General features: G+C 45.6%; 1 protein-coding gene across 6 annotated transcripts in view; it reads right to left on the reverse strand.

Annotated features, from left to right (window-relative positions):
- The window catches only part of LOC106600469 (signal peptide peptidase-like 2B), a 60,100-nt gene that overhangs the window by 25,879 nt on the left and 13,995 nt on the right, over positions 1-20,226 (reverse strand). For all 6 annotated transcript variants that reach the window (XM_045714854.2, XM_045714853.2, XM_082973515.1 and 3 more), the window contains exons 6-8: positions 17,097-17,239; positions 16,533-16,629; positions 16,191-16,307 (exon numbers count right to left, since the gene is read on the reverse strand). In XM_045714854.2, the coding sequence (XP_045570810.1) occupies positions 16,191-16,307; positions 16,533-16,629; positions 17,097-17,239 (357 nt within the window). The remainder of the gene's footprint in view (positions 1-16,190; positions 16,308-16,532; positions 16,630-17,096; positions 17,240-20,226) is intronic.

Genomic DNA, 20,226 nt, shown 5'->3' on the forward strand with positions numbered 1-20,226 from the left:
AGAGAACCAGGGAGCTGGCATCGAAAGCCAAAAAAGATAAGCTACTGCTAGCCGAGGAACTGTGTGTGAGAACAGACAGATCTTCCAATTTGTCTAACACTTATAACAAAGAACGCGAACAAACTCTTGACCAAGTCCGTATTCTAAAAGAACAACTCGGTTTAGCTAAAACTAAATACGATGAAGTCCACGCGAAACTAGATGAATCGGACGAGCTAGCTAGAAAACGGGGCGAGCAAATTGATGCCCTGCAAGCGGTTGTGAATGAAACCACTCAAAGCAATAATGCTCTATTCCAAAAGCTGCAGACCAAAGACGATCAGTTAATGAACACAATGACCAAGTTGGAGGACAAAACAGCAGAACTCATTGAAGTCGCTGATTTAATGAAGGATGAGAAAGACCAGGTGAGAAAGTTGGAAAATGTGACCTCTAAACAAAAGGAGGACATCGCATCACTGGATCTCTCACTCCACACTCACGACCTCTCCCTGCAAACCATGACAGATAAGCAAGGGCGACACCTACGTGTCGAAAATAAACACCCTCAACTCCCAGGTGGACTCTGCGATGCAGCATAACACGACCCTTAGGTATCATCTGGAGGAACTCCAGAACAGTCACGCGCTATTGCGGGACAACCAAACCAAGCAACCTAGCTCACATCCGGAGCTAAGAGAACGAGGGAAGGTAGATGACAGGAGATTTCAGCCCCTTTCTCTTGGCCATTCGGCCCACAGTGAATTGGGGCCTCCTCGCCAACACAACCACAGCTTGACTTTTCCTCTTGGCCTCTCGGCCCACAATTCTCCACGGGAGAGTGCAGATGCTCCCCGCGCACTTGGCGGGGATCGCCTTGACAAAATCGTCAAAAACTTCCGCCTCTTCGACCCCGTTCCGGGAAAGCCAAACGACACTGAGACATTCTTAGCAGACATAGAGGACGCCTTGGATGGCTACCCAAACACTACGAATGCAGATAGGCTCTATCTTTTGAAGCGAACGTCCAACAGACACGTGACAAGGTTCATCCGTCTACAAGAGCAACACGTGCAAAACGACTATGCTAAACTTGCCACGGTGTTGAAAATAGAATTCAGTGGTTCTGCGACTCGCAAACACGATAGTTCGTTGGCTAACAATATCAGACAAGCTCGAAATGAACACCCACAAGCCTACTATCACCGGCTTCGTTCAGCTTACTTTGGCATGCTCACTGAAACAGGAATGGAAGACCTATTACCGTTCAAACAACTTTTTCTGTCAAACATGTCTCCCAACTTCATTAACTACTTGGGCCCTACTGCCCACGTCGGGTTGCCAATCTCGACGCTCCGAGAGCTGGCAAGCACCGCTTTTGAAGCATCAAAAGCAAGCCGGGCTAAGAGCCCAGACCCCTCGACTTTCGAGCTTAGACGGGAACCATCACTCGAATTAGAAGGGGCTGCATCAGGGACATATGCGGTAAAATATGACGATCAAAGGGGGTGGCTACCAAGTAACCACCACCCCGACAACCACCGCCGTAACAATAGCTACGATGAACGTCCCCAATCTAACAGGTCCCGTAGAGATCAACCTAGCCGACATGCCCCTCCGCCTAACTCTCACAAAGGGTCAGGACACAAGGGTAACAAGCGTAACAAGGGAAACAAAGTGTTCAACAATGATTTAAACGCTAACCGAAATGATATAGAAGCTCTGATAAAAGATGTACTGCATCGTAAGAAATTTGAGAAAGAGGACAAGGATAAGTCCTCATGACTAGGCGTAAAATCGTTGGAAACCGAGTCCGCCGAAATTCATGCAATTCAAGAGGACGCAAACATTTCCATTACCCCCGCCCCCACTCAAATCCCTGTCCAGGTACCGCCCGTTCTAGACACAAGCCCGCAGGTTTTGTCTACAGACTTGGACACGGAGGTGGAGATGCACGAGATAAGCAGCTTTGCAACAGATGATTCCTCTCCCATTCCGATAGAGGACCCACTGGGTCACGTAGGTGACTTATCTGTCTTGGAAATCGACGCAGATTACAAACCGCTCCGTTCTCCCAACCCACTCCATTTTGTTGGGGATATGACGAGAAAAACCAACTCGAACAGGCCATACCTTAGAACAGTCCTGGAGGACTGTGTGACCTGTCACGCTCTGATAGATTCGGGTTCGACAATTTCCCTCATATCCGAAACCTTGCTGGATGAACTAAAAAGGGCAGTGGACCCAACAAAACGTTGGTTGAAAACGGAACATTGCGATACGAATCTTCGAGGTTTCACTCAAGCTACCTCGCCCATAACCAAACGTCTCCTACTTAAACTCAACTTCGAAAGCGTGTCACTGATACACCCCCTGTATGTGACTAGCATCGAAATCGAACGGATGCTGATTGGGAGTGATTTAATTGACCGTTTGGTACCACTAATGGATTGGAAAACCAATCAAATCTGGTCACAAATACCTATGCCAACTCCGTTGACTTCGCCGCATTCTTCCAAGGCTACCTGCCATACATTGTGCAACGACGTGGGTCCGACGTCAGCATCTGACGCAAACCCGGTGAACTTGGCCATGAGCCCGCCATTTGTGGCAAATGACAATGTGAGTTCGACTCGGAACTTAACCGAACATGAGGTTTTCTTGTGCGGCTTGGGTGATTCACCAGCCGACACTTACCGCCCTCCTCTGATAGGGGGCGTGTGCCTGAACGGCACTATGGCTGAGGATACCAGGCTGGCCACCTGGTCAGAAAAATCCGCAATCAGTTTGGAAATGTTCAACGAAATTTCGAAAACAGCTAACTGCCATCCCCTTGTGCCGAAAACGTTTAGATTTCCACTGGGAACAACTCCCCAGACAACACTCACCTCAATAGGGGTGTGTGCGCTATCGATCCGCATTGGAACCAAGGAATTATCCCACTATCTACTGGTTGTCGCGGACCTCCCACATACAGTCTATGTGGGAGCGGATATCTTGGTAAGATTGTTAAACTTGATACCATACACCAAGTTCTTTGGTCTTTGGCGCAGCCAAACCAACATGCCTTGTCTTTCGACCCGGTGCGAATGGCTTCCGGGCAGACTATTCCTGAAGCTTGCAAGGCGATAACTGAGTCCGCCATGTTGATACCGGCAAGAACCACAGAGGTTTCTGTAAGACTGAACCTGGCGCCCGGATACCGGATGGAAGGCACCACTGCGTTCTTCCAACCCTCTCCAAAACTATTCGACTTGGGGCTAACTATCAATGGCAACCCACTGCTGGAACTAACCGCTAGATCCACTTACCTCCTGGTACAAAATCTGACTCAAGCGGATATTTCCATTCCTCGGCACACTCAGCTAGGAACATTGATCGATTACGCCTTCCATGATTTTGAACTAGTTGTTCCCGTGATTGGGCCTCTTCCGTCCTCCCTAGACCTAGATGGCGAGGGAGGTACACTGTTTACTTGTCAGTCAAAAGCAATAGCACTAACTCCCGTATTGCCACTGGACGACACATCGGCGTTCCGGCTGGATGTCGATCCTGACAGCAACCTGTTAATATACTCCATCGTCACGGAGGATGATATTGCGTCTCCTCCGGCATGCGAAGTACACTCTTGTGAGGTAACAACCGATGACTCTTCCAAAAGTGACATGCCGTCACCACCCGATGAAGACCAGCCGAACCATATCCTGGTTTCCATGCACAGGTAATACAACTACTGTCGGAGGCTGATGCTCTTGTCAATGACACTGAACGCCATCAGTTGAGAGAATTGTTTAATAAACACAGTGAGATCTGGTCGACAGACTCGCTGGATTGCGGGGTTACGGGTATCCATGTGGTGCGTATTCCTACGCCACCCGGAGCAACTCCTTCGTTTGTTAGACAATACAAAATCCCGCTCGCAGCATACGCAGCAGTACAAGAGATTATCGATTCCTTATTAGCTAAACGGATAATCAGGGAATGTAACAGTACGTACAGCGCTCCCGTGTGGCCCGTTCTGAAACCAACGGGTAAATGGCGTCTTACCATTGACTATAGACAACTCAACAAACTGGTTCCGTTGTCTCGTTGGCCAATGACACAGCTCGACCAAGAGTTGCCAAAGGTGGCAAACGCCAAGTACTTCTCCACCGTCGACGTGGCAAATGGTTTCTGGACCATGACAGTCGACCCGCGTGACCAACACAAGTTGGCTTTCTCTTTCTCGAACAAGCTCTTCACGTTCAATCGTTGCCCATTCGGGTATGCGAACTCCCCCTCAGAGTTCAACATCTTCCTGCACAAGGCGATGCCAGACGCAGCCTCTAGGGGGACGATAATTTACGTGGACGACGTTCTCATGAGAAGTGAGACTTGGTCACATCACCTCAATGAAATGGACCACGTTCTCACCCAACTCGGGACTGCAGGGGCTAAGTTGGCCATCATGAAAGGACAATGGTGCAGGACCAAGGTAAACTACGTTGGGCTTCTGGTGGGTGCCGAGGGCATCCTGCCACAGTCTAACCGAATCCAAGCAGTCCGCAACATCAAAACACCTACAAACCTTCACGAGGTGCGCAGCTTCTTGGGAGTATGTAATTACTCCCGTCAATTCATCGAAAACTACGCCGACTTGTCAAAACCGTTGACTCACCTTCTTCAGAAAGACACCCCATTCGTTTGGGATGCCACTCACAACGAAGCGGTGGCTTCCTTGAAAAACCTGCTTTGCGAGGCACCCTGCCTGGTATACCCCAACAAAGACAAGACATTCTTTTTGGAAGTCGGTTTCTCAGAGCACTGCCTTAGCGCTGGGTTGTACCAAAAATACGACCAAGACAAACGTGTGGTTGCTTACGCGAGCAAAACACTCAACCCCGCCGAACACAAATACTCAGACTGCGAAAAAGCGCTGCTGTCGACAGTCTGGGCAATCAAACACTTCACCAGTTATGTCGGCGGACAAAAGGTGATCATAGAAACATGTCACCAGCCTGTGACTTTTCTGAAAAGCCAACGAATCCGTGAGGGTGCTGTACACAACAGCAGGATAGCGGCTTGGCTCATGACGCTGCAGAGCCATGATGTAGTAATCAACTACGCAAAAGCAAAAAACCTGCCTTTGGGCAGTGCCTTGGCGGTGTGTCAACACTGTGGTGACGATGAAACCGACTCCGGACCACCCCCGCGTGACATCGCTCCGCCATTGCCTTTGAACCATCACTATTTCGAAGAGAACGTGTGTCTTGACATGCCGATGGCATTTGTAGATGGCTGTTCTTACCGCCATCTAGACCACTTGCAAGCTGGGGTGGGATTGGTATGGCACAACGACATTCCGTGCAAACCACTTCAATTTCAGCTCAGGAATGTTAGGGAGATTACTGAAGAGATGCCACTTATCCAGCAGCAGATGAAGGCACAGGCCCTTAGGTTGCAACATGTGGGAAAGTCTCTCCAGGACACTATTCTGGTGGTCAACACACACGCTACTCTCCTGAACAAAACTATCCTGTCTGTAGGAAAGCTAGCAGAGGTCATGAACCATGACTATGCCCATGTCCAATTGGTTCGTTTGTTACTGGAGGATTTTCTCCGTGAAGTTAGCTCTTCTATGGACCACTTGGCCATGAATAGAATCCCCTCATATCTAGTGCCCCTCTCAATGGTGCACGACATATTGACCTCAGCTACTTCAACCACGATAAGGCCGTTACAGTCACATTTGGCCTATAGTCTGGGGTCGGCCATCCCAATACACGTTGATGTTGATCGTAATGAAGTGGGTTTTCTACTGACGCTGCCGGTTGTTGAACTGGAGAATATCTATAGATTGAAAACGGTTCTCAATGTAGGATTTTGGCGCGACAGTACCTACGTAAAGATTGCCACGCCCCCAGTTGTAGCTTACCAGGAAAACAACCCAGATTTCTATCTCACCCCTAACCTGCTAATGTGTACTCTAACCAAAGATGTCCACTACCTTTGTCCTAGCAAACCATTTGTCAGGGATAACACAGAGCGTCTTTGTGGTATTAAAGCTATCACCAGCGAAGAACGCTGTAGAGCCAAACTAACAGCCAGGGATGGGGCCACCACCACACAAGTGGAGGTGGTAGGGAACCGATGGTTGGTCAACACACCGTTCGCGTCCGCCACTATGACTTACGAACGCCATGACTCCATCACCCAACTGAACCTCCCCAACCAGACTGTTTTTGTTACGGTACCAGAGGGGGCGATTATTCACGTAGACGACCTCGCTCTATACCACCTTCCCGACGACCGGATAGACACAGAGATTGAAATGCCGGACGCTTTTGCTAAACGTTCCCTTGAGTTACCACAAGCCATTCAATACCAAATCCAGTACGAGGGACCCATGACTGTTGATCTTAGCGTACTGGATGAGGCACTGTTAGTCGACCCGACTGACTACAGACCAAAAGATTGGTCTGTCGCCCGCTCTTGGACGGTGCCGGACAGTATCCTGACTGTGACTATGATCCTTGGTCTCATTTCCCTTGGCGTGTGCACCTAATACGTACACAGGCGCACACGTGCAATGGAAGACCTAATGAGGTCTTATACTAGGATCACCCGTGGGACGGAAGCGATCCCGATTTTTGGAAAGTTGGCAATGGATCCGGAAACCCTCTTACAGGGCCCAGTCCCAGCCTCCTCTCCCGAACTCGCTAGGTCAGCCCAGTAATGTCCCTAACGTAAGCTTTGGCCTTCAGGGGCCAAGTTTTTCCAAGTGCCTTAACTACCCACCTGCAAGTAGGATCACCCTAGACATGACATTAGAGACAATGCCATGATAGAGCTATTTAGCCAAGACCTTGGACATATATAGAACATAGTCCATAGTAGATGATTAAGGTGTGGTAGACATATTTTGTATACTTTTATGTTTTTATTCAAATTTTTCGTTTCATTACCTTTGACACTTAGGAAGCCTTAGAGCCAAGACGCCGCTCGTTTGGGGAGGAAATGTAATGATGTATTGCCTGAGTGTTGTGCCTTATTAACGTCTGCCAAGTTACTGCCTAGGTCCACTAGCCGGGATAACCGGACGACGGGCCGGAACACAGAGCCACTGCCAGACCTCCTAGGTCCATTCTGGTGGTGATCCACAGCTTGCGGAAAGCCTACCAGGGTGAACCACCAAAGGGGGGGGGGCTGCTCTGATGATCCACAGACCAGGACATCCGATGGTCATTCTTATGGTGGGTTGCAACATGCAGAATCATTCCAAGTTGAACCTACCAGAGGGGGACTGTCATGACTGTCCTGATCAGGTCAGGGTACAGGAGACCACCACCCTACAGATTATCTCCCAAAACCCCAACAGAGGAGAGATCTAGGGGTCTGAAGATGTGGGGGTTTTATGTCCCCTCACGCCATAATAAACCTTAGGCCACAGAGGAATTCCTTTGTCCTCACAATGGAATTCTGGCCTCAGAACATTAAACATGCAATAAAGGGACTTTGGAACAATGGTTTCCGTCAGCCACAACGGTGGTCATGGCGAGAGGTGGAATATGAAAATGTATGTAACTTTTGAATTGTTATTAAAGGTTAAGAGATTACGTTATTATGAAAACATTGTACCTTTAAGAGTTTTCCCAGTATATGCCTGATGTTTATACATTGTACGTTGTGTGGAAAATATCCAAATCAAAGAGAATGTTTTGGTAAAGATGAGATGTGAAGGTAGTGTCTAAAATAGGATTTTAGTCAAATCTAGGCCTTGCCCCTTAACTTGGTCCGCCCAGAGAATTGCCCTAAAGGCGGTTACGCCCACTTCTGACCCAAGGGTATAAGACAGGAGAGTGGAGAATTAACATAGGAGACTAATTAACCCCAAGCTGCAGCGAAGGTCTAACAAAGTCAACGAACCCCAAAACGAAACACAAGGTTGAAGACAAAGAAATCTTTTTCTACACGAGTATGTGTCTAAGCGGGTGAATTCAAGCCGAACCACCCAGCCTCCACTCTCCATTGAATCGTGGTATATACACCGTTCGAGTCAGAAGCTGTGAGCTCTGAGCTACAGAGCTGTCTGTCCTCAGAAGACCCCTTTCAGATCAAGGGCGAGGGATCAGACCACTTAGCCAAGAAGGACACTGACATCGTGAGGACAACCAGAGAGTTGCGCCGGAGAAGTGCGTCATTGAGAAGCCTAAACGACCCACGCGGAGCTTCCCACCTGAGACCTCCAACACGTAATTACATCATTATATTCTGACCCATAAGAGCGGCAGTTCGGGGCAAGGCTAGGTTTAACCTCTTACATCTAGACGTTCCGCTAGCGGAACACCTGCTCCAATATCCAATGATAGGCGTGGCGCGAATTACAAATTCCTCAAAAATACTAAAACTTCTATTTTTCAAACATATGACTATTTCACAGCATTTTAAAGACAAGACTCTCCTTTATCTAACCACACTGTCCGATTTCAAAAAGGCTTTACAGCGAAAGCAAAACATTAGATTATGTCAGCAGAGTACCAAGCCAGAAATAATCAGACACCCATTTTTCAAGCTAGCATATAATGTCACAAAAAACAAAACCACAGCTAAATGCAGCACTAACCTTTGATGATCTTCATCAGATGACAACCCTAGGACATTATGTTATACAATGCATGCATGTTTTGTTCAATCAAGTTCATATTTATATCAAAAACCAGCTTTTTACATTAGCATGTGACGTTCAGAACTAGCATACCCCCCGCAAACATCCGGTGAATTTACTAAATTACTCACGATAAACGTTCACAAAAAACATAACAATTATTTTAAGAATTATAGATACAGAACTCCTCTATGCACTCGATATGTCCGATTTTAAAATAGCTTTTTGGTGAAAGCACATTATGCAATATTCTCAGTAGATAGCCCAGCCATCACGGCTAGCCATTTAGACACCGACCAAGTTTAGCCCTGATCAAACTCCGATTTACTATTACAAAAGTTTCATTACCTTTGTTGTCTTCGTCAGAATGCACTCCCAGGACTGCTACTTCAATAACAAATGTTGGTTTGGTCCAAAATAATCCATCGTTATATCCGAATAGCGGCGTTTTGTTCGTGCGTTCCAGACACTATCCGAAATGGTAAAGAAGGGTCGCGCGCATGGCGCAATTCGTGACAAAAAAATTATAAATATTCCATTACCGTACTTCGAAGCATGTCAACCGCTGTTTAAAATCAATTTTTATGCCATTTTTCTCGTAGAAAAGCGATAATATTCCGACCGGGAATCTCCTTTTCGGCAAACAGAGGGAAAAAAATCACAAAGACGGGGGCGGGCAGGTCATGCGCCTAAGCCCACAGTCCCTTGATCGGCCACTTGAGAAAGGCGATAATGTGTTTCAGCCTGGGGCTGGGATGACGACATTCAGGTTTTTCCCGGGCTCTGAGCGCCTATGGACGACGTAGGAAGTGTCACGTTAGAGCAGAGATCCTTAGTAAAAGATAGAGATGGCAAAGAAGTTCCAGAAATGGTCAGACAGGCCACTTCCTGTAAAGGAATCTCTCAGGTTTTGACCTGCCATTTGAGTTCTGTTATACTCACAGACACCATTCAAACAGTTTTAGAAACTTTAGGGTGTTTTCTATCCATATATAATAAGTATATGCATATTCTAGTTACTGGGTAGGATTAGTAACCAGATTAAATCGGGTACGTTTTTTATCCAGCCGTGAAAATACTGCCCCCTAGCCATAAGAGGTTAAATAAGCATAGTTGACAAATGAACCCAAATGTATATTTCTCTCGTGTACTTCCTTTGTTTCTCTCTCTTTTAAATCCCCATTTTGGGTAACACGCGCCATAGTGTGTTGGCCCGTTATACTAAGTCCTAATCAATAGCTAGACTGTGTTTTGTGTATGTGTATTTTTATCATCATTTTAGCTTGCTAGTAAATAAATAATCAACTAAGATTGGTGTGGTAAACTCATTGGTGAAGCCCGGGTCCGTGCAGATTCCCGGATTATGCGACGTTCAGAATGAGACTGTAGAGGAAATTGATTAATTTAGCGACTGTTGTAAAATCGATATTCTGATATCCTTTGAGTTAATTTGGGAAATAGAAACTCAATCAAAATACTGTTCCCATGGTGCCCCAGGTTGATGAGTTAATAATTGCTTGATTCAGTGCTTAATTCATTTAATCACGCAATTATAAACCGTTAATCATTCGATGAGCAACAGTCGTCACATTAACTAATACAACGTCACGACAGGGAGATAGTAGATTGACATAGACTAGTGATTTTGCTGTTCGTTACTTGTCTTGTTGGCTGAGGAAAAGTAAATGTCTTCAAAGTCCACATCAGAATTCGGTAAGAAGGCCACGCCATTGCATCCTTGAGTTGCATGTTCTGTTAAGATGAATTCCCATAATCTAAATGTGATTTCTGTCATTCTGAGCACCATGGGAGGACGCCCTAATCAGGTTACGCAGCCAATGCATATGGGTCCGGTAAACACCTCAAATGTCTGGTAAATTAAAATGCTGCTGGTCAAATGTCCCCCAACACATTCTCCCAATGGAGATTGCACACCCCCCTCAGAGAGAGAGAGACACAGTGGCATGTGAGCGCTCATATTTCTCAACATGTTTTTTTTTACAAAAGGATAGATTTGGAGTTAGATAAACTTGGATTTTTCAGCAGGTACATATGCAGGATGCTACCCTCCACAGCATGGCCTTCGCTCCAGATCAAAACTCCAAACCTACAACCTAATTTGTTTGTTTGTTATTTTTCCAAGCTATATAGAGGGTGCTCTGGCAAACAAACAGCAGAGACCTGAGGACACCATCCAACCTGGAACTGAGTGAGTAGTGTTTGGTCTGATCTTATTTTGAAAGCCAAGAAGAAAAAGAAAAAAGAAAATAAAGTACATTACAATGATATATTTTACTTTAAATGGAGACTGAATGCTGAGTTAAGGCTCCCAGGCTTGCAAGGACAGACCAGATGCAAATTCAACTAGCACTAAGATGTGAAGTAAAAAGGTGTTGAGGCCTTTGGGCCCAACAAGTGGCAGGAGTCTTTGAAGCATCCTTTGAAGCCCCCTCCAGCTGTTCAAAGACCATTCACTGGCATTTTCTACAAGAAATCTGCCTCCAGAAATAAAAGCTTCACCCAAGTGGGTGTGACACCTAATTCCGTTGCACTGCTGCTTGGATTCCACCTGGCGATCTGTTCACCGTCTGCCCTGGTTGTCTCCCCCTGTCTGGTACAGGTACCCCCACCACACTCCCCCCTCTCTCCCAAGCTTTTGGTCGCCTCCAGCACTCACACACTGTTGGGGCGAGTAACTCTAAACTTACAATGGCTAGCCCCAAGTCGTTATAGATTTTATTTTTTTCTTGTGCATTTTGCCTCATGACTCCTGCATATTTTGTTGACTACAAACTTTCTTTACCCAACCGTGGAACCGACTATGTTTTTTCCCCACACTTGGTTACACAGACTTTTGGCCTCCCATCCTATTCTAACTAGTGCACCGAGAGAAGGACAGTGCACCGTCTAGCCATACTCCCAAGTACTTGTATGAGGTGACTACCTCGAGCTCTAAACCCTCAGAGGTAGCTTTGTATTCATGTTACCTGATGAAATTGCTGTACAATATGATCTTGTTGCCATCTGATGCACATTCAGATGTCATAAATCAGCACTGTAGAGCTCTCCCTGTCCTATGCCGTGCCTTGATTGTATTACTGTTGATGATATCTGGAAATGTGCATGAACACCCTGGCCCATCTACTGTTGCTAGCACCAATTCTGACTTGTGCTCTGCTTCACTGATTTCTGCTCTCGTAAAATCATGGGTTTTCTGCACGTTAACACTAGAAGCTTATTACCCTAAAATGGATCATTTGAAAGTGTGGGTCCACAGCACCAATCCAGATGTGTTGGTCATTACTGAGACGTGGTTAAGGATGAGTGTTTTGAATACTGATGTTAACCTTTCTGGTTATAACCTTTTCGGCAAGACAGATCTTCCAAAGGTGGGGGAGTGGCAATTTTTACCAATGATCACCTTTAGTGCTTGGTCTTTCCCCAAACAATTTGATTTTCTGGTTTTAAGCATTAAACTTTCAAATAACTCTTTGTTGACCTGTTGCTGGGTGCTATCGTCCTCCATCAGCACCGGCCTGTACCCTACCTGCCCTAAGCTCTCTCCTGGCCCCTTACACTAAGTCTGAATTTATCCTGCTTGGTGACCTAAACTGGACATGCTTAAACCACCTGAGCACATGGCTAGCTCTTCAGTCACCACTTCATTAAGTCAGGATTCCTATTTGACTCTGCTATGCCTTTGCCTGTCCAACATGTCCTCATCTCCCAACCCTTCTAATGCAACTATCCCCGATAATCCTCCCTCTTTTTCCCCTGCCCCGCTACAAAGTTTCTCCCTGCAGGCAGTCACTGAGTCCGAGGTGCTGCCTTCCAAGCAATGGGTACCTCCCCAGAAAAGAGAGACAGGCTTGGCGATGATCAGGCAGCAACCTTAAAGAAGAAAGGGTCTAAACCATCTGACCCAGATGTTTTTTGGGGGTCAAGTTTAAGGAGCTCCTTTAGCAGCCACACGTCATCCTTTATTTAAAGGGAGAGATCAAACTCATCCTAACTGTTATAGGCCTGTTTTTATTTTTCCCTGTTTATCAAAAGTGTTGGAAAAACTTGTCAATAATCAACTGAATGGCTTTCTTGATGTCTATAGTATTCTCTCGGGTATGCAATCTGGTTTCCGCTCAGGTTATAGATGTGTCACTGCAACCGTATAGGTCCTCAATGATGTCACCATTGCCCTTGATTCTAAGCAATGTTGTGCTGATATTTGTATTGACTTGGCCAAAGCTTTTGATACGGTAGACCATTCCATTCTTGTGGGCCGGCTAAGGAGTATTGGTGTCTTTGAGGGGTCTTTGGCCTGGATTGCTAACTAAGTCAAAGAGTGCTGTGTATAAAGTCAGAAAATCTGCTGTCTTAGCCACTGCCTGTCACCAAGGGAGTACCCCAAGGCTCGATCCTAGGCCCCACGCTCTTCTCAATTTACATTAACAACATAGCTCAGGCAGTAGGAAGCTCTCTCATCCATTTATATGCTGATGATACAGCCTTATACTCAGCTGGCCCCTCTCCGGATTTTGTGTTAAATGCTCGACAACAAAGCTTTTTAGTGTCCAACAAACTTTCTCTACCCTTCACCTTGTTCTGAACGCCTCCAAAACAAAGGTCATGTGGTTTGGTAAGAAGAATGCCCCTCCTCCCACAGGTGTGATTACTACCTCTGAGGGTTTAGAGCTTGAGGTTGTCACCTCATACAAGTACTTGGGAGTATGGCTAGACGGTGCACTGTCCTTCTCTCGGTGCACTGTCCTTCTCTCAGCACATATCAAAGCTGAAGGCTAAAGTTAAATCTAGGCTTGGTTTCCTCTATCGTAATCACTCCTCTTTCACCCCAGCTGCCAAACTAACCCTGATTCAGATGACCATCCTACCCATGCTAGATTACGGAGACATCATTTATAGATCGGCAGGTAAGGGTGCTCTCGAGCGGCTAGATGTTCTTTACCATTCGGCCATCAGATTTGCCACCAATGCTCCTTATAGGACACATCACTGCACTCTATACTCCTCTGTAAACTGGTCATCTCTGTATACCTGTCGCAAGACCCACTGGTTGATGCTTATTTATAAAAACCCTCTTAGGCCTCACACCCCCCATCTGAGATATCTACTGCAGCCCTCATCCTCCACATACAACTGTTCTGCCAGTCACATTCTGCTAAAGGTCCCCAAAGCACACACATCCCTGGGTCGCTCCTCTTTTCAGTTCGCTGCAGCTAGCGACTGGTACAAGCTGCAACAAACACTCAAACTGGACAGTTTTATCTCAATCCCTTCATTCAAAGACTCAATTATGGACACTCTTACTGACAGTTGTGGCGGTTTTGTGTGATGTATTGTTGTCTCTACCTTCTTTCCCTGTGTGCTGTTGTCTGTGCCCAATAATGTTTGTACCATGTTTTGTGCCGCTACCATGTTGTTATGTTGTGTTGCTACCATGCTGTGTTGTCGTCTTAAGTCTTTCTTTACGTAGTGTTATCTCTCTTGTTGTGATGCGTTTTCTCCTATATCTATATTGTATGTATTTTAAATGTTTAATCCCAGGCCCCCGTCCCCGCAGGAGGCCATTTGCCTTTTGGTAGGCCGTCATTGTAAATAAGAATTTATTCTTAACTGACTTGCCTAGTTAAATAAAGGTTACATTTTCTTTTTTTTAAAACGGAAACCCTGACACAAACACCTCAAGTACACTGAGCAAAATGCTGAAGCCAGTCTTCAGGTCTCAGGCAATGTTACTCATCCCTCTAGCATAGTTAACCAGTGAGACGGTTGGATGATTCCCGGAATAAGGAGAGAATAAGCAGGAAGTCCGGGAATCCTCTAACCAGGATATCTGAAAATCTGTAGCTGATGTGAGAAAGACCTTTAAACAGGTCAACATTCAAAGCCACGGGTCCAAACAGATTACCAGGACGTGTACTCAAAGCATACGTGGACCAACTGGCAAGTGTCTTCACTGACATTTTCAAACTCTCCCTGCACCAAGTCTGTAAAACCAACATGTTTCTAACAGACCACCATAGTCCCTGTGCCCAAGGAAGCGAAGGTAACATGCCTAAATGATTACCGCCCCGTGGCACTCATGGCGGTAGCCATGAAGTGCTTTGAAAGGCTGGTCATGGCTCACATCAAAAGCATCCTCCCGGATACCCTAGACCCACTCCAATTCGCATACCGCATCAACAGATCCACAAATGACGCAATCTCAATCGCACTCCACACTGCCCTTTCCCACCTGGACAAAAGGAACACCTATGTGAGAATGCTTTTCAATGACTACAGCTCAGCGTTCAACACCATAGTGCCCTCAAAGCTCATCACTAAGCTAAACCCCTCCCTCTGTAACTGGATCCTGGACTACCTGACAGGCCGCCCCCCAGATGGTAAGGGTCGGCAACAACACGTCTGCCACGCTGTTCCTCAACACTGGGGCCCCTCAGGGGTGTGTACTTAGTCCCGTCCTGTACTCGCTGTTCTCCGACGACTGCATGACCAAGCACGACTCCATCACCATCATTAAGTTTGCTATCTACACAACAGTGGTAGGCCTGACCATGGTGAGAGCCTATAAGGAGGTCAGCGAACTGGCAGTGTGGCACCAGGACAACAACCTCTTCCTCAATGTGAGCAAGACAAAGGAGCTGATCGTGGACTACAGGAAAAGGAGGGCCGAACATGCCCCTATTAACATCGACGGGGCTGTAGTGGAGCGGGTCGAGAGTTGAAAAGTTCCTTGGTGTCCACATCACCAACAAACTAGCATGGTCCAAACACACCAAGACAGTCGTGAAGAGGGCACGACAATGCCTTTTCCCCCTCAGGATGAATGGGTCCCCAGATCCTCAAAACGTTCTACAGCTGCACCATCGAGAGCATCCTGACCGGTTGCATCACCGCCTGGTATGGCATCTGCTCGCCATCTGACCGCAAGGCGCTACAGAGGGTAGTGGCTATGGCCCAGTACATCACTGGGGCCAAGCTTCCTGCCATCCAGGACCTATATAATATGTCAGAGGAAAGCCCATAAAATTGTCATGGATTCCGGTCACCCAAGTCATAGACTGTTTTCTCTGCTACCGCACGGCAAGCGCCAAGGACCAAAAGGCTCCTTAACAGCTTCTACCCCCAAGCCATAAGACTGCCAAACAATTAATCAAATAGCCACTGGACTATTTACATTGAACCCCCTTCATTTGTTTTGTACACTGCTGCTACTCGCTGTTTATTATCTATGCATAGCCACTTCACAGCTACCTACATGTACAAATTACCTCAACTAACCTGTACCCCTGCACACTGACTCGTTACTGGTACCCCCTGTATATAGCCTTGTTATTGTTATTTTATTGTGTTACTTTTTATAAATGTTTTACTATAGTTTATTTGGTAAATATTGTTCTTGTAAAAAAAAATATTTGTAAAAACTGTTCTTGAACTGCACTGTTGGTTAAGGTCTTGTAAGTAAGCATTTCACGGTAAGGTCAACACTTGTCGTATTCGGCGCCTGTGGCAAAGTTCGATTTGATTTGATCACACGCCCACAGAAACTCACTGGTCTTCATTGCGGAACACGCCCCAGATAACACTGACTCCGATGCAGAAGGCTGACAGCAGCAGCATGCGGACCTGAGGCCTCTTGTGGCAGTAGGGAAGGTTGTTCTCTGGGATCCTATATACACACACAACAAACCAGGAATAAATTAAAAGTTGGAAAAAGTAAAAAACCAACAATAGTTAGAGAAGAGTAAACTATTTGCATTGATTCAGTTTGTTTTTGATTGGTTGATTGAATAGGCCTACTCTTCTTATGATTTGTGTTGTTAGGTTGATCAGGTACCCCTTAATCTGTGATTATGAACAGATCTTTGTTAAGTTTATTTGATAAGTCTCTCACCTGCACTTGCCAAAGGGGAGTCTCCTCACAAAGGGCCAGAGACAGCTGTAGAGGCCAACAGACGAGGCCAGGCAGAATATCCCAATGATGATATACACTAAACCGACAGAGAGCGCGAGGATTAGCATACACACAGAGAGAAATTAACAGGAGGGCTGTGGCTAAAGCAACAAACAAAAAAAGGTATGTAGAACTCAGATCGATTGTCTGTGGGGCGAAGTTAACCTCCCCTTTCATGAAAAAAGGCATGACCATCATGCTTTTAGGGAAAGAGGATTAAATCTAGTACATGTATTAAACTGTGAGTTTGACCAATGCCAGTCATTTTCTCTGTGACAGAAAACTTTGACCCCTGCAAGAAGGGCATTGTATTTCAACTAGCTTATTATAATGTAATTACTTATTTTTTTACTGACAACTAAAAAAACAGGTAGAGAGAAAGAAAGACATGGAGAAAGGCTGAGGGAGGCGGACAGACAGACAGAGCGAGAGAGACAGAACGCTACAGGTAGAGAGAGAGAGGTAGAGATAACGACAGCTACAGGTGTATATCTAGGTGTGTACCCAGGTGGTCGTAAAAGAAGTAGAGCAGCACCAGCATCGAGCAGCACATGACCACAAACACAGAGATCATGATGGGCGTCACGTCCACTGTCTCCTCTTCCTGCTTCTCCGCGCTGTCGTCACGCTTGTGCTTCATGTAGCGCCTGCAGAGGGACACAACAGGGACACGTGAGGGAGGGAGGATGCCTCTGGAATGCCGAACTGACCTCTGATCAGTAGAGGCAATTTCACTCTAGCCCTCTCCCTCTCTCCACTCTGCTCTTAGTCACCCCAGCAATGGCCACTCAGCCTTGCAGTGTAGCTGGCTCTCTCTCTCTGGTCAACATCACTACTGAGTCACTCTAAACGACAACACCAGTCACACAGCCATGCCCTCCACTCCACATAGAACGTCTCTTCAGACAACACAAGGATTCACTCAGCCTTGCCCTATGACACTGCCTCCACACACAGTAGAATGAGTCTTCAGACTGCAATTCAATGGAATAACATCGGACAAGATTAACTGTGTTGGGTGGGATTTCCCCAGAGATGATAACTAGGGATGTGCATCTGACTCTATACATGGGCTCTAATATGATACAGGAACGATCCATTTTCATTTGAAACAATTCGGTTTGATTAGAGAACGAATCGATGCGATTTGGTAAGATACACTAACATTTGTTGCATAAACACATACATTTTCCATTCTAAATTAAGAGCCCGAGGACATACAGAGGGCTCCCTCAGGAACAAGCCCGACCCCAGTGATCTGCGTGAAGAGGCAGCGAAAGAGAGGCCGGAGGGCGGGCTGCCTTCTGAGGAGTAGGCGGCGATCGAATAAACCCCCACTCCCCTCAATTCTGCGAGCAAACATGCAATCTTTGGACAATAAAATGGACGAGTTATTGGGAAGATTAAACTACCAATGGGTCATTAAAAACTGTAACATCTTATGCTTCACGGAGTCGTGGCTGAACGACGACAATATCAACATACAGCTGGCTGGTTATACGATGTACCGTGTGTCATGACATTGGCCTCTTTGAGTACAGGGAGGACAGTTGACCATCTCCCCCCTTGCACCATCCCCCAACCTACCTCCCACCACCCAGACCCTGTGTGAAAGGGTTGTAAAATTCCAGAGGAGAATCCTACAACCACATGACACAGAGGGGTCCCATAGAGAGACACAGGAAATTCTTCCAACTCACAGAATTGGGGAACCGAATGACTTTTGTGTTCTGGAGAAGGTATGGAAGATTGGTGAAGAATCCAGCTACGAACTGGTCCGCTTGGTAAAATTTTGTGATACTCAGAAGAGACAATATAGCCATATTACCATAAAACGGTTTATATAATTGCCTCAGCCTTGAGACTTGCATCCACATGGTTGTATAGAATGTATTAATAAGGATAAAGCTATTTGTAATACATTGAGATGCTATGTACTGATGTTAATGTGATAGAATTATATTTCTGTACCAAGCTTAACTCAGTCATCGGCACGCCCCCAGGGACACAGACAGGACCAGGTGTCATGTGACATGTTCACTATAAAACCATAGCCTGATCTACTTTCTTGAGACCCGGCCTCCACTCCATTGCGAGTTGGCCAATAGGTTTGACCATCCAAGTACTCTACTGAAAGTGAACTATACCACGTGGTTAACTTTTAGACTATTGATACCGACAGAATAAGAACAAGTCTTTGATATTAATTATTAGTCTGCAGCTAAGTAAATTATATCATTGAACGCGAAGACCAACGAAACATCCATTCTATGACGACATTAATGAATGTCGCTTTGAAAGATCCATTCTAACCGAGAGAGAGAGAGAGAGAGAAAACTCTCCAACCGGGCGACGCTCCAACAAGGATCCCGACGACACACTGAGCGTAAATATATATTGATTGCAATTGTTCCCGAATGAGTGAGCATTCAATTGTCAATATTAATGAACTCTGTGTACCTCCTCAGCTGAACCTTTATGACCCATTGTTCTACAAGACACCAGCCATGCCTGTTTTAGCCCACTAGGGCACATTACCCTACCAATTCTTTGTGATGATAATTACTGTTTGTATACTTTATGTGAATTACTTAGTTTAGTAAATAAATGATTTTAAGACAATTGATGTATGGATGATTTTAGTAAAGACTGGGTTCGTGCAGATACAACAATTTACGACGTTTGGAATGAGACTGGACGCGAGATAAAATACATCATTTAAACCAGAAGATAATCGGCCTATACTATAATAGAATATAATGTTATAATATAGGAAAGTTATATTAGGAAAATTATAACTTTGTAATCTGAATATTTTCCTTGGTGCCCCGATCTCCTAGTTAATTACAATTAAACGATGAATCAGTTTGATCGCGTGATAATAATTACAGGGAGTTAATTGATAAACATGTCTTCAGTTTAATGGTACCCCAAAGACACGACACGTGTGGCTCAGTTGGTAGAGCATGGTGTTTGCAACGCCAGGGTTGTGGGTTCGATTCCCACGGGGGACCAGTACGGGGAAGAAAAAAAAATGTATGAAATGTATGCACTCACTACTGTAAGTCGCTCTGGATAAGAGCGTCTGCTAAATGACAAAAATGTAAATATAACAGCGGTGTCTGTTAATAAGACAAGGGGCAGCGGTCTATGTATTTTTGTAAACATCAGCTGGTGCACGATATCTAAGGAAGTCTCGAGCATTGCTTGCCTGAGGTAGAGTTTCTCACGATAATACGATGTACCGTGTGGCTGGTATAAAAGTAAACTTCTGAAGACAACTCATCTGGCTATACCTGCTGAACAGGGCTTACAATATATTTTATTTTGATTGTTCAGGTTCACCATCAGCAATGGTTTTGGTAGTTATGCTTTAAACAATCAGTGCATTTGGTCATTTGTATATAAACAGGGTAAAGTTGATAATTTCATAACGAGGACGGCAATCACGTTTGCGAAGCGCACTGCATGGCCGAAGCGAAACGAGCACGCCGTAGAAACGTTTGAACAGTCAAAACCATTCGATTTTGAGATGGGATGGAATCCAAAGTTGTACTACATATTCATTGGATAATTTGTAAACGTTAAATATTGTTACATTACTAGCTCAAACACTTAGTCTGAAAAAATGACA

The sequence above is a fragment of the Salmo salar genome, chromosome 03 (assembly GCF_965601325.2).
Source record: "Salmo salar chromosome 03, fSalSal1, whole genome shotgun sequence".
In the NCBI taxonomy this organism is placed as follows: Eukaryota; Metazoa; Chordata; class Actinopteri; order Salmoniformes; family Salmonidae; genus Salmo; species Salmo salar.